We start from the raw sequence: 14,949 nt of genomic DNA on the forward strand, positions 1-14,949 counted from the left end.
TGGGGGAGACAAACCACTAGTTGGTTCAGTCACAAAAGCTGAGCTCTGGGAAATGTGACAGCAGCAGGACGGGGGGTGGGAGGAATCAAAGTGGCCATGATCTTTGCTCCATGCCCTTGCATGCTTACGCATTCATGTTTTGCACATAACGCTAAGCCCAACCATGGCTAACTGGGCTTAAATTAGTTGAAATCAATGGAGCAAGTTAATTCCCACTGAAATCAATGGGACTAGATAACTAACTTATGGCACAATGAACTAGCCATGTCTACTCAGAAGTAATCAGTATTTTAAGAAGGTGTCTTATATGGAGTCTAGTTTGGTATAACTCCCAGTGGCTCTCCTAAGTTTCAGATAGAAATTTCTCCCAGTCGTACCTGGAGATACTGAGGATTGAACACAGGACCTTCAGGTAGCAAAGCAGATAATCTAACATGAACTACGAGTCCTCCCAAGGGGGGACTTACTCCCAGGTCAGTGTAGTTAGGTTGGGGCCATAGGCTGCAATCCTATAAATACTGACCTAGGAGTTCCATTACACTCAATTGGGATTACTTCTAAGTAGACATGTATAGGACTGCACTGTTGGTTTGGATACAACCCATTATCTTTTACATGTGAAACAGCCCTAATACAATCCTCCTTATATCTGGGATTTCTTTTATTCCATCAGAGATGCAAAAACTTGTCAATTCCAGGAATCAATTAACAGGGTCCAGAGATAAGTGTCATTCAGAGATCAAAACAAAATAAAAAAATCCTTCCAGTAGCACCTTAGAGACGACCCAAGTTTGTCATTGTATGAGCTTTCGTGTGCATGCAGACTTCGTCAGATACCAAGTGTGCATGCACACGAAAGCTCATACCAATGACAAACTTAGTTGGTCTCTAAGGTGCTACTGGGAGGATTTTTTTATTTTGTTTCGACTATGTCAGACCAACACAGCTACCTACCTGTATTCGGAGATCAAACTTTCCTCTTTGAGAAAAGCAAGTATGTATGTAGGGCAGGCATCCCCAAACTGCGGCCCTCCAGATGTTTTGGCCTACAACTCCCATGATCCCTAGCTAACAGGACCAGTGGTTGGGGGAGATGGGAATTGTAGTCCAAAACATCTGGAGGGCCGAAGTTTGGGGATGCCTGATGTAGGGTTTAAGTATATGCCACCCCAAGCATCACTTCTAATGAAACAGGTTAATAAAACAATGCCTCACCAAGCCCTTATTCTTGTCAGCTCCATATTAAAGGCACTACTGCAAATTATTGAGTGTTGTGCATTTCGTACTTCTTACTTTGCAGCTCTTTATCATCAGAGCCCCATTTCTCTTTCTGTATCCACCAATCCCATCAAGATACTGTATAATCTATATTCAATTCAGTAAGTAAATAATATACAACAATGGTCTGTTCACTAAGGCTGACTAAAAAACCAATAAAAGCATTGAATGCCTCACTGTGAAGACTTACGAAGGCAATAAATGATGCATTTATTTTACTGATCCAACAAAATGGGCTATACGGTTTTCAACAAAGGTGACCATGGCAAGTTATTGTGAGGAAGAGAAAATTAAATTCACTTCTTATTAACTTGCCGGAATAACTTCCATAGACTGCCTACCTCTCCAATCTCCATCAATGGTTCACTCATATCCACACCTCCATAACCATACTGAAGATCAGCTTCAGTCAATTTGTTCTTTTTAATAAACTGTGTATTGAGGTATCTATAAAAACAAAACATATTGTGAATGTTTTCAGGTGTTTTCTGAAGCAAATCTAGGTCAGGAAAAAAGACATATCTCTCTATCAAAACCATAGAGCTGTAGGCACAAGACACCACCACACAGGACGCAATGGCTGTGTTAGACATAAATATTGTAATTCTTTATAAAAATTATTTGCTGTGTCATAAAAAAACTATATCAAAGTGGTTTACAGCCATTGTGGCTATGCTCTGTTGCTGCAGTTGGAGGCTTCTGAAAAAACAGTTCCTGGAAACCACAGAAGGGGAAGAGTGCTCTTGTGCTTGAATTCTGCTTGTGGGTTTCCCACAGGTATCTGGTCAGCCACTGTGAGAACAGGATGCTAAACTAGAGGAGCTATTGCTCTGATCCAACAGGATTTTATTCCATTCTTAAGCAGACTCTCCACATGAGTGCCTGATTACATGGAATCCTGATGTGCATGATTTTCCTCAACTTTGAGCAGACCTGAAAGCCTACTGGAAACCTAGCTGTGTACTGAAGAGGCTTGTGCATTGCTGCTCCAACTGGATTTATGAAACAGGGTTTATGCCCATAGAAGCATGTTTGATATCAGGGTGCACACTCACTTTTTGTAGCAACTGAAGCCTGTTCTTGTTCTTCCTCCAAGAGGCACAGTTAACTCTTTTCCCTTTCCACTGTTACGTTACTTGAACGAATTAGTGAAATGAGATCACTTGGTGCCTAGCCTACAGGCATTCAAACAAACTATCTGAAGAAGTGTGCATGCACACAAAAGCTCATACCAATAACAAACTTAGTTGGTCTCTAAGGTGCTACTGGAAGGGGGGGATTATTTTGTTTATCCAAAAATATTTATCCTAAATATATGGTTGCTGGATCCACTAGGATAGTGAGGTATGGAATGATTGCAAGGGAAATGGACAAGTTGCTCACATTCTTCCTGCGCATCTGCATCCCCAAACTTCGGCCCTCCAGATGTTTTGGACTACAATTCCCATCATCCCTGACCACTGTTCCTCTTAACTAGGGATCATGGGAGTTGTAGGCCAAAACATCCGGAGGGCCGCAGTTTGGGGATGCCTGATCTAAATTGTCATTTAACAGCAAAACAAACCTTGATCAAAATCCCACGTTTCTGCATATACACACACAACAAAGAATATATTTCATACAGAATATATTTTTAGTTGTCATATTTTTATTAATCTGAGTTTTGTAAATAAGAGAAGCATCTATGTGTTGTAAGATACATAAATAAAATAATGCTGGAAGCACTTCATAATCTTGTCCTAAACATAGTTTTGAAATCAAATTGTGACTGTCTCCATCTCCCACCGCTTCAGCATTCTTCTATAATTTTTTTTGCATCAATTACACTGTTAACATGTTTTCTCCAAAATTTACCTGTATAAACAGTCCATATAGTCTGCCCCTTTACTGTATTCATCCCAGTATCTATGATACATTACCAGTACTTGTTCTTCAGAGTCCATGACTCTCTACAAAAAAAGCATGAGGGGGAAAAGATCAATTCCACAATTTGCACTATAGTAACGTCAGAAATGCTGAAGAACAAATTTCTATAGTATAATACATTCTGATATGTGCTCTGTTTAAATTGTTTTTTTAGGAAATAAATTGTTTTTTAGGAGTGGTACCTCCGTTTAAGTACACAATTGGTTCCGGATGTCTGTACTTAATCTGAAGCGAATTTTCCTATTGAAAGTAATGGAAAGTGGATTAATCCGTTCCAGACGGTCCATGGAGTACTTAAACTGAAGCCTACTTAACCTGAAGCAAACTTTCCCATTGAAAGTAATGGAAAATGGATTAATCTGTTCCAGACGGGTCTGCGGAGTACTTAAACTGAAAGTACTCAAACCGAAGCGTACTTAAACCAAGGTATGACTGTACCATACATATTTACATGCTACTCCCAGGTAGGGTTGGGCGATATCTGGTTTTCAACATTGCGATATATCACCAGCTAAACATTGTGATATACCAACATATAATGATGTCTGAAATAAGGATGGAACTATGTAGAAGCAAACAGTAGGGCTGGGTGCTATCTGGTTTTCAACTTCATGATATATCACCAGCTAAACATTGCGATATACTGATATATCACAATGTCTGAAATAAGGATGGAGCTATGTAGAGGCATCGGCTGACTTCACGGTTTTTCGTACATTGTGATTTCTGCGCAGTGCGCACACACATACACACACAAATCATGATGCATAATATAGTGCCAGGTCAAAAATTATAAAACCAATAATATCAAAATAGGGACTTCAAACCGGTTTTGGACGATATATTGCTATCGGCTAGCCCTACTCCGAGGTGGCAATTTACAAAATATTTTACGAAGTAAAAAATGACTGTGTTCTTTTAACAAACAGTGAAACAGCTTGTATTCACAGTCACAAAATCCTCATACACTGAGAAGACTCACATCTTGTACACTTTATAGTTACCTTGTGCAAATGGCGTACATGATTTTCCAAAAAGTTCTTTGTTTCCATATAAAGTCTCTCCCCCAGCGGCTCAGGATAGGCCACACACAAAGCATAAATGTCCCTGGGTTTAAAGTCAAGGATGAAACATACTTTCAAGTTCTCTTAACCCAAACTTTTAACAAGATCTTAAAAACAAATGAACAATGTGGCTTGGTTTCAAGTCTTGCACATGAAAAAGTTGCTGGCTTTCTCTTTCAGTTGCAGCTCCATGTGCTGCAGAGAAGGCTGTTCAGGAGAGGCTTTCCCAGCCTATAGGAAAAGCATCACAAGTGGGGATGGAGGGCCTGAAAATCACCAGAATGCCATGCAAGGGCCTTTTGCCCTGGCCTGTATTTAGTGTAGCATAACCTGTAAAGAAACGGTATCTTTCAAACAATCCTTTTCTGAGAACAGTGTTATTTCTCCAAGTCTTGAGCAAGAAGCAGTCCCTTACAACAAGAGCAAAGTTACTTACAGGTTTTTAACAATACACCACTTCATACTAATAGAAGCTTCAGCATGTTTTCTTCTTGTAAACTTTGGCTTCCGAGAGGATGTCCTTCATTTTGGTCTGCTTCCTTTGAATACTCATCGCTAACAACGTAACAGTTGGCCATATGTGAAATAATATCTCCTCCAGAAAAAATGTCTTGCAGTCTAATTTGTCTGTAACAACAGGCTACATAGTTCCTAAAATAAGCCTCCCTCTCAATACCCTGCCTCTATTAAAGCTTTCCTGGAAGACAGAAAAGGAAGATATCTTGCCAAAAAAATGATGATGGCACCACATTACCATTGCTCATTATACAAAACACACTGTCAAATTTGTTTTCCCCATAAGCCATCCAAAACACAAAGCATTGAAACAAGCAAGGTTCTTCCAGAAGCTGATCCATAGCTGATCCATCTATGTGGAAAAAGAACTATTATACTCCTGGTCTTTTCTAAAGCAACCGAGTAGACTAGAAGCACGAAATACAGGATGAAACAAAAAGAATTCTTTCTAAAATATAATCCTGCCCAGGCATCCCCAAACTTTGGCCCTCCAGATGTTTTGGACTACAATTCCCATCATCCCCGACCACGGGTCCTGTTAGCTAGGGATCATGGGAGTTGTAGGCCAAAACATCTGGAGGGCCGCAGTTTGGGGATGCCTGATCCTGCCTATAGAAGGCATCTATGAAGCCAGCTTTTTATTTCTGAATACCAGAAAATGTTGCTACTGTTGCATTTATGAGAAACCTTTGAAGTCTGGGGAGTTCATTATATACCTACGGTGGTAGCTTTCATAAGGATTGACTCATTGCAGCAAATAATAAGCAGTTGCCCTAATCATGTTATTCTGAAAAATACAAAGATAAGCAACAAATTGTGAACTGGACTTTGAATCAAGTGGAAGCCCTTCTTCAATTCCTAAGTTTTACTGCATTAAGATTCACTAAACTCATATATTTCTGTGCGATCAAGCCCCTCTGATAGCGACTTTTCCAATAATGATCAGAAACTTGTCTCATGGCCCCAGAATCTGCAATAAGTAGAATTTCAGTGGGAACTTTCCAAAGGGAGAAGAAAAGGTGACTAGACCTCAAGTCTTGAAATGGCAGCTGACCTTTGGGTGAAACATCTGAATTGTTCTACCCAATACTCTTTTAAAAGGTAGAAGCTATCACCACCATTAAGCAGCATCTGAGTCCTTTAATACCCTGCATCTTCATTTGATGGGTGGGCTTCTAGAGGCTATCCAACCTGCTTGATGAGATAAGGTATCAGCTGAATTTTGGGTCCTGTTGTATTTGCCTTGCTTGGTGCTGATCCTCTTAACCCAAATTCTGTTTCAGTTCCCTTCACGCCTTGCTTAGCATCCTGGCGAGGACACTCCTGTAGCAGGCAGTGGGGGGACCCACAAAAAGCAGAACCCCCCCTAATTTGTTGTTCTTCCTATATTTAGATTTCTGTGTTTAGATCCAGAACTATAATGCAGTTTATGGATTACTGGGGTCTACCTTCCTAAAGCAACACACAGGTTTCCAGGGCACAGAATGTTATTTTGGTAACCACTGGTATTATTGTAACACATTGGAAATAATGCAATAAGATCTTGTTGAAAGCCTATCCACCAATTTCAAGAACAACCAATGCCAAGAAGTGAGAGCAGGGGCATAAAGAAACAAGAGTCATTTACTAGGGTGAAAAATGGAGTAAAGACAGAATGACAGAACTGTGTTAAAAGGCTCCCTCCCACATTAAAAATCCATTTCCACCAGCCTGAACCATTCAATGGAAACTTGGAAATGACTTTTACTTTAAAAAGCAAAACTAACTTTCTAGAATGAAGTTATAAAACAGTAAATTACTTCTAGTAACATGCTTAAGTTATGCTGCAAGGGAAGCACAGTGCCAGAAATATCTTGTTCCTGCAGGGGTTCAGGCTGAACAGATCTGAAGGTCAAAAGGTAGCTGAAAGTGAGTCAATGCTTTAAATAAAAGTAGCATGTGATCTCCATTGCACTTTACAAGAGGACTTGGTATTATACTGGAGCACAGTATCCTGAGCATATTTACTCTGCTTTCAGTCTCAAGGAAGGTACACACTATCGAAAAACTGAATTAAAACCTGCTGTGAACATCAACACATTTGGGCATCATACGAGCAAAGGAACAGCAACTGCCTCCATAGGACAACTTGTTTGCACCCACCTGTAAGGTACAATAGATTCCCCTCTACTAATGGATCATGATGTTCTAAGTTTACCAGGATGCAATATCAACATCATAGGTAGGCAGGTTGTTTCTGTAAGAAAAGAAGGTTGTTTCCATCCCCTATACTACATATTCCAAAAGATAATTGGTCATGCATCCAGCAAAATATAGCTTTGATTCCTGGCATTTCCAGGTAAGGGCTAGGAAAGAATCCTGTCTGAAACCCTGGAGAGCTACTGCCAGTCAGTGCAGACTACAGTATACAGATAGACCAAGTGTCCAGTTTTGTATATGCTGATGAGACTCTGCTACTGAGACATAAAGGAAATAGCTACTGACAGATCCCACCTGGCTTGAGGTTTTACTAGTTCCTTCAGCAGTGTGTGTCTTATCTTGCAAACGTAAACATTCACAATTTGCATATATAGATGGGTTATATCCAGCTTATGCAAATAATTAATTGCAAATACACTGACAATCCTTCAAAAAGGTCTTTTGTTGAACGATTCTCTGGAAAAAGGCAGTCAGTGATACCAATACAAAGGATGGCTATCCTTTCTTCCAGAGCAAACCAAACATCAAGCTATCCACTGTCACAATCAATCAAAGCAACAGTTAGAAATCTAACCCTGGTAGAACTGCAGTAAAGCTAAACAATAGTTCATATGAGGCTAGTTGCCAGTCGGACTGTTGGCATATTTATTAGGGATGTCAATTTGTCTGCTCTAAGTGAATAAAAAAGCCACATCTTGCATTCAGAATAGATACCAAAAAGTCATGTACTAAACTTAATGTAATTAGACCATCATTATCATTCATCCATAGCAACAGTTCTTAGGAAGTGATCAATTCAGATTTCCCCCATTTCACTGTATGCAACATTTCTGACAACTTTTTTACAATTAGACCATCATTTTCTCAGTAGTAGTCAAAAATGGGGGGGATCATAGAAGACATTTTATTCCAGCTGGCATTATGCTGGGCGCAAAATTATGCAAGGTCACGCCAAACAAATATCTGCAAGACACATAATCACATGCAATCAGAGGCCAGCTTCTATTAAAAGGATACGAAAAGCGGTCATTCCATGTTGATCTTTCCACATAATCCAACATAACAACAGCTTTAATTGTTGTAAGCAGCTTGTTCCATGTTTCATCAAAATCAACTACTCGTGGTTTCAAGGACATTGTGGGGCGTTAGTATTGATCTGCAAAAAAGAGAAAAATCCAGATGATTAGTTTCAAACTAATGTTAGCCACAAAATATTACTTTATTGCTTAACTCTTTTGCTTTAAACCTTATATTGGTTAGAGGATGATGATGATGATGTAGATGATTGTATTATTTGTATGCTGCCCATCTGACTGGGTTGCCCCAGCCACTCTGGCCGGCTCCCAACAGAATACTAAAAACACAATAAAACATCAAACATTAAAAGCTTCCCCCAAACATAAAAAACCGACCTGCTCTATTACTCAGGCTGATTTCTGCTGATACTCTTGGAAATCTTTGCTACAGAAATGTTGCTCTGTATTACTTCTCTAACAAAGTGCAATATTCTGTGGTCCTCACTGTTGCCATGTATACTACAAATATTGCGGGTAAGAATGAATCACAGAACAAACAGCGTGATTCGCAGAAAGAGCCTGAGTAGATCGGGGTCAATTACATGCATCAGACCTAGAGAGGTTTCTAGGAAAAGTACACAGAGTAGCACAGAGCCTAGAAAAAGTAACCAAACTGTTTCCTTTTTGGTGTTTATTGCAGTAGCAAATGCAATCCCGTAACAATGAATGATTTTGTTGTTCTAACAGGAAGCCAATAGGGAGGCCAATGGTGCTGTATTTAAGTAGCAAAGAAACAGAAAATTTGAGTTGCCCGTACATAGCTTGCCCTTCAATTGTAGAAAAGGAGTCAGTGTAGCAAAACAGTTAAGTGTATTGGAGGAGGACTGGAGAGACCAAGGTTCAAATCCCTCACTCAGTCATGGGTCACTGGGTGATTTTGGGACAATCCTAATCACTGTATTAATGTCCCAAATAGATCATTTACTTATTTCTTAAAAGTATATATATATATCAGATCTGGTGTGTGTGTGTGCATTTTATGTTATATAGATTTTAAATTAAATCTGAATTTAGACACAAACCATACTGAAATGTACACTTAAGACTCCCAAGCACTGAATCCAAGACTCTCTACAAAGCATACTGGTTCAGGTCAACACATCAGTTCTTCTGCCACCAGGAACTTACTGCTTATACAACCCCTCCTCCCTCTCATGCAAGCAGACTCCCTCCACCACTTCCTGGTCACTAGTAACTATAGTTTGCTGCTTACTGCTAATAACAGTCTGCTTCCAAAACAGAATCAGAACCACAATTTGAAATAATCCACCGAGTCAACATTGGTGCCAAACTGACCTTTAAGTGTGGTTACGGCAGGGCAAGGATATCCAGCTGACGAGAGGATGGGGGGGGGAGGATATATACCCATATCCCAATCTCTAAACTGCAGTTAATAACTGTACTAGCCCTGGGCTCACTGAGGGCTAGAGCAGAGATTCTCAAACTCTAGTTCACAAAATCCATTCAGGTCCACAGAAAAGTTGTGAAGCAGCTGAAAGTTTCTGGACTTGGGCACAGCACTTTGGTTTTTTGATAATGAGGCACACTTCAGAGAACTTAGCGCTCCAAAAAAGTGCATCTGTCACACTAGAAATACTGCCATTATTAAAATATGAGTTGTGTATGTGGCTTTATTTGTAGAACACATGAAATGACTATTTAACACCTAGACTCCCAGCAATTTCCAAGTGGATTGGGATATTCAACATTCCTCAATAAGTTTGTATTTGTTCACTCATAACAGCAATGCCAACATTACTTCAAGTTATCTGAGCAGACCAATGAACCCAAATGTAGCTGATAATGCTGGCTATTCTAAAAGTGCTATTTTTGCTGTTCTGTAGAAATAAGCAAAATCACCATTTTAAAACACAGCACACTGTATGCTTCCTTACTCAAAGCAAACATGTATCAATATTTCCAGAATACAATGAAAGAAGAGAATCAACAATGGAAAACAAGGGGCAAACACTCGGAAGTTGAATAGAAACAGAAGCAGAATAAAACTGTTGACAGTTCCACAGCGGTGAATCAATTGCTATTACTTTTCGGAAAGATGGAAATTGGTTAATTTACTATGGGAGGTATGTCAATAAGTAAAAAAACTGTTTATATGAACAAACCTAACACAGCTCTTTAAGGTGCATAATTTATAGAGTTTCAATTACCTATAGTATCTTCTTTATGAATCAATTACAACATTTTACCTTCAGGCAATTCTGTTAACACCAACTTATACCTGCATACCTATCTTATCCAGGCATACTTCACACACAAGAAATTTAGACTGGTCTTTCTTGATAAATCTAAAAGATGTCTTAAGATTAGTTGGAACTAAAATTGCTTAATTCTGAAGTCTACAAAACTTGGGGGAAGGTAGACACAATATATGAAAACGATGTTCTCAAGGACTGAACTTATCAGACAAGCGTCTGCTAGATTCTTCCCCATAACTCCCATGTACAGCATGATAGTGATAAGTGTTTTTGCATATTGGCTGCCCCATCACCTGATATTAAAAAGTATACAAGCTCTAAATACATAATTTTCATTGTCTCTATTATGGCTAATAGCAGTTAATGGCTCTATCCTCCATGAATTTCTGTCCAGTCCTTTTTTTAAAAAACAAAAACACCAAACCCATGACTAACACCATATCAGATGTCAAAATGACATTTTCCCTAATGGAGATAACAACTGTGCATTAAGGGAAATGTGGGCATGAGTTTTGTTTCAGTCAATCCAAGGGAAAGTATTCATCTAAGCATGTTTTAGCCCTCATTAGCAAGTGAGCTCAGAGATAAAAGATAACTGCAAAAATATTCAATATGTACACTGGTACCTCTGGTTAAGAACTTAATTCGTTCCGGAGGTCCGTTCTTAACCTGAAGCACCACTTTAGTTAATGGGGCCTCCTGCTGCCGCCGCGCCGCTGAAGCATGATTTCTGTTCTCATCCTGAAGCAAAGTTCTTAACCTGACGTACTATTTCTGGGTTAGCGGAGTTTGTAACCTGAAGCGTTTGTAACCTGAAGCATTTGTAACCCAAGGTACCATTGTAATAGCATAAATGGGTCAGTTGATAAATCAAAACAACTACCCAGTAGCCAAATCTTAGCACAAATGCCCTGTGTAAAAGCAAATAATAGTAATAATATCTGTGTAAAAGCAAATAATAATAATAATATCAAAAATAGGGGATCCACCATGGAGAAGGTTTTTGAGTCCCTATCAAAGTGAAGTGGTCCTAAGATTCTACAGAATACGACGACATTGTGGTAGTACTTCATTACTGAGGTATACACATTACAGTACATCTCTCCACATCTTAACTTTGCCCGAGCCTTGGGAAATTGATACCTGCTAAAGAAAAAATCCTTCCTGGTAGGTAGTCTGCCATGTCCACTGATGAAGTCATCTTGATGGGATACATTAAGTGTATGGTGAATTTGGTGGTGTGTGAATGGATTTATAAACAAAACATAGGATTAAACCCCAAAAGGAAAAGGTTTATATGCTAAAATGGAACACGATACATATATACAGGTGACTCTCAACTTATGTAGTGGTTAAATTCTGGTGATAGCATATAAAGTCAAAATCATGTATAGTCAGAGCACAGTGGGTTTAATGGCAAGTGGGTTTGCCAAAGTCCTTCCCCCCCGAAACCCATTCCCTTTCCAATTTTTAATTTATTTTTTGCCAAGTATGTAAAGCTGATTGCATACAAGTTAAATGTGCATAAAATGTATCCCTGGTTTACTGCATGACACAGCATGATATTTGTATTTTACAATGCTGTAGAAAAAGTGCAAGAGATATAATTCTTGCATTCACTAACATGCAGTCCAACACTGACTATTTTAATTCATCCCTCACAAATCATTTGGGAGAGGTCTGGAGAGAGCAGGAAGCAATGAAAGAAGACTATTGACTTCTGTCAAGGCAGTGTCAACTACCTATCTCCTTATTTGCAATGTAATCCACAACAGGAATACAGTATGATGTTCATTGTTAATCTTTCACACTCTTGTGTAGGAGGATTTTTTTCCAATAGGATAAATAACAGGACAGTGTACCGTGTTTCTCATATTATAAGACATGTCTTATATTTATTTTTTCCTCAAAAAAACACACTATGGCTTATTTTCAAGGGATGTCTTATTTTTTTCCTCCTCCTCCTGCCGTGGCCGGCATTGCTGCTGCGCCTATCACTATGTCTTATTTTCGGGGTATGGCTTATATTCCTTGAATGCTTAAAAATCCTGCTATGTCTTATTTTATGGGTATGTCTTAAAATATGAGAAACAGGGTATTGTCAATGATACTTTTTTGTGGAGAAGTTGTTTTTAAGGCTATGGCTTTGTGAGAGGTAGTTCTTCAAAACTGTTGCAGATAAATTTAATTTTATGGGCCAAACAGTTGGTGGCATTTCAAAGGATACATTTTGGATGCCCAAACTCCCAGTGGATTTAATAAAACTGTCTTGTATTGCTGAGGCGATAATGGAAAAAAGTGATACATAAATTTCCAATGGTGCTACTGCATGCAAGCCGGATTTTTCATTATCAGAATTCTTAGAACCATCACCTTCACTCTTAGTACCTGGTTTTAAAATCCAGCAGTATTACTCATGCAAAGCAAAACCGGAAACACAACTAAAACAACATTAACCCTTCCTGCATTTTGCCATTCATCTACACACTTCTTTGTTTGTGACTGACTTGCCATTTCCAAAATGGGAACAAAAGGCCTGCAGTTGTGCCCTCCAGTGCTTCCTTGAGCATAGTCTTATTCAGGTGTTCTTTGATCCCACCCACTTGACGGGTAAGGTTATGATCCAAACTAGCAGCGCAATCCTTAACCGTGTCTACTCAGAGGTTAGCCCTGATGACTCCAATGAGGAGGAATTGCTCCCAGGAAACGGAGACTAGCAGCGCAGCCCTGAACGAGCCAAGGGGCTTAAGCCCCATTGAAAGCAATGCAAAGCACGGCACAAGTCTGGATCCGACCCGGAGTTTCTGAACACGCCCGCAAACATCCATGAGATCGGAGCTCAGGGTAAAAGACAGCAAACGGGGACGGATCGCAGCAGCGTGACACATACCGGCAGTGAGATCCTATGGCCCATTCTCTAGACATGGGGGAAAGAGGGCAAAAAAGAAAAGCAGAAGAAAGCCGGGGACGAGGCGGAACATAAGGGGCGCCTGACTCACAAGGGAAATAGGCGAGGGGGGTGGGGGGAGGCGGAGGAAAAAGAAGCGAAGAAAGAGGGCGGCCCCGCTCCCCCGCCGTTACCTGGCAACAGGAGAGGCCTGGGTCAGTGTCGCCTCCCCGCCCCCTCCCCACACGGCGCGTCTCCTGCGCAGGCTGCGTCTCCTGCCCCTCCGCTGCCCGTGGATCCTCCTCACAGGGCTGCCATTACCCAGCCGCCACGGCTGCCCGTTGAGCCCCGCCCACTGGCCTCCCAGTAGCTCAGCGCGGACAGGTTGTGGGAGGGGAGGGCGCGCCCATTCACCTCTCCCTTTTCCCGCGGCCGCCTCCGAGGCGCACGCGAAGGCCGCTTCTCCCGGCTTTTCGGCGCGTCAGGCTCCCCCCATCAAGGTTTCGCGTTCGGCCAAGGAGGCAGGCCGTTCATAACCGCGCCTTCGTATTTCCCCCTTTTTTCTCCTCTCCCTCGGAATCGCGGAGGCAGTTGGTATCGCCCGAACTACGGAAAGCGCGAAAGCCCAAGCTTCCTCGCCACTTCCGTTCAGTCAACGAAATAAATAACGCGGCTTCCTTTACCGCAGACTAAAAGGAGAGGTTGGGCTGCGCGTGCGCCGCTCCCGTCTCTTGTATGCGCGCGCTTCCTAATTTGGCCGTGCGTGATTACGTGCTCTTTTGCGGGGCAGCCTGCCGCGCTCTTGCGTGGAGCGAGTTAGGACGTGCAAAAATAAAATAATGACCCCGCGGGAAAGGGAATGTTTTAGCAAAGTAGGCGTTTCTATGTTGTCGCTAGTCCTCAAGCCAGCAAATGCAAGATGGGGTATGGTGAAAGAGAAAAAATACATTTTTAAAATTATGTATATCCCGTTTGATTGTAAAAAAACAAAACACGAAACCGCACAGCAATTATAGAAATAGGCATCTATGTGTGCGAGTGATATATCAGCAATAGCTGTCAATTTCTCTCTTTTTTTAAGGGAAATTCCCTTATGCTGAATAGGCTTCCTCGTGAGAAAAGGGAAAACTTGACAGCTATGAGTTATCAGCTGAAAGTAAAGGTAAAAGGACCCCTGACCATTAGGTCCAGTCGTGACCGACTCTGGGGTTGCGTGCTCATCTCGCATTATTGGCCGAGGGTACAGCTTCCAGGTCATGTGGCCAGCATGACAAAGCCGCTTCTGGCAAACCAGAGCAGCACATGGAAACGCCGTTTACCTTCCCGCTATAGCGGTTCCTATTTATCTACTTGCATTTTGATGTGCTTTCGAACTGCTAGGTTGGCAGGAGCTGGGACCAAGCAACGGGAGCTCACCCCGTCACAGGGATTTGAACCGCCGACCTTCTGATCAGCAAGCCCTAGGCTCAGTGGTTTAACCACTGAGCCCAAGACTTCATAGAAGTCTGGGCCCAAGACTTCATAGAAATCCAGTATCCTGATGCCTGGTGAGAAGGCTGGGCTTCACAGTTTGGTGAAGAGTGATGTGCTTTGCATATGCTCAGATGCAATCACTATTGTTTATTGCATACATGAACCCTGCTAGATCAAGCCAAACCCCATCTCCTCCAGCATTCTGTTTCCACAGTGGCCAATAGGAAATCTGTGTTGTGGAATACCATAGAACAGGTTTTGCTAGGGCTGAGTCATTTCCCCCAAATCCCAGTTTCCTTCCTCCTGTTTTTTTG

At 41.1% G+C, this 14,949-nt stretch overlaps 1 protein-coding gene across 8 annotated transcripts in view; it reads right to left on the reverse strand.

Annotated features, from left to right (window-relative positions):
- The window catches only part of CUL2 (cullin 2), a 46,927-nt gene extending 33,028 nt beyond the window's left edge, over window positions 1-13,899 (reverse strand). For 4 of the 8 annotated variants that reach the window (XM_060280887.2, XM_060280885.2, XM_060280888.2 and 1 more), the window contains exons 1-5: window positions 13,357-13,512; window positions 8,001-8,139; window positions 4,209-4,311; window positions 3,133-3,227; window positions 1,620-1,725 (exon numbers count right to left, since the gene is read on the reverse strand). In XM_060280887.2, coding sequence (XP_060136870.2) covers window positions 1,620-1,725; window positions 3,133-3,227; window positions 4,209-4,311; window positions 8,001-8,119 — 423 coding nt within the window. In that variant the 5' untranslated portion in view covers window positions 8,120-8,139; window positions 13,357-13,512. Of the gene's footprint in view, window positions 1-1,619; window positions 1,726-3,132; window positions 3,228-4,208; window positions 4,312-8,000; window positions 8,140-13,356; window positions 13,513-13,576 lie in introns of those variants that run through there. The other 4 variants (XM_088653483.1, XM_088653480.1, XM_088653481.1 and 1 more) reach the window with 3 other exon arrangements.
- Between the last annotated feature and the right edge of the window lie 1,050 nt (window positions 13,900-14,949).

This window comes from Zootoca vivipara, chromosome 11, assembly GCF_965207765.1.
Source record: "Zootoca vivipara chromosome 11, rZooViv2.hap1.1, whole genome shotgun sequence".
NCBI classification, from domain to species: Eukaryota; Metazoa; Chordata; class Lepidosauria; order Squamata; family Lacertidae; genus Zootoca; species Zootoca vivipara.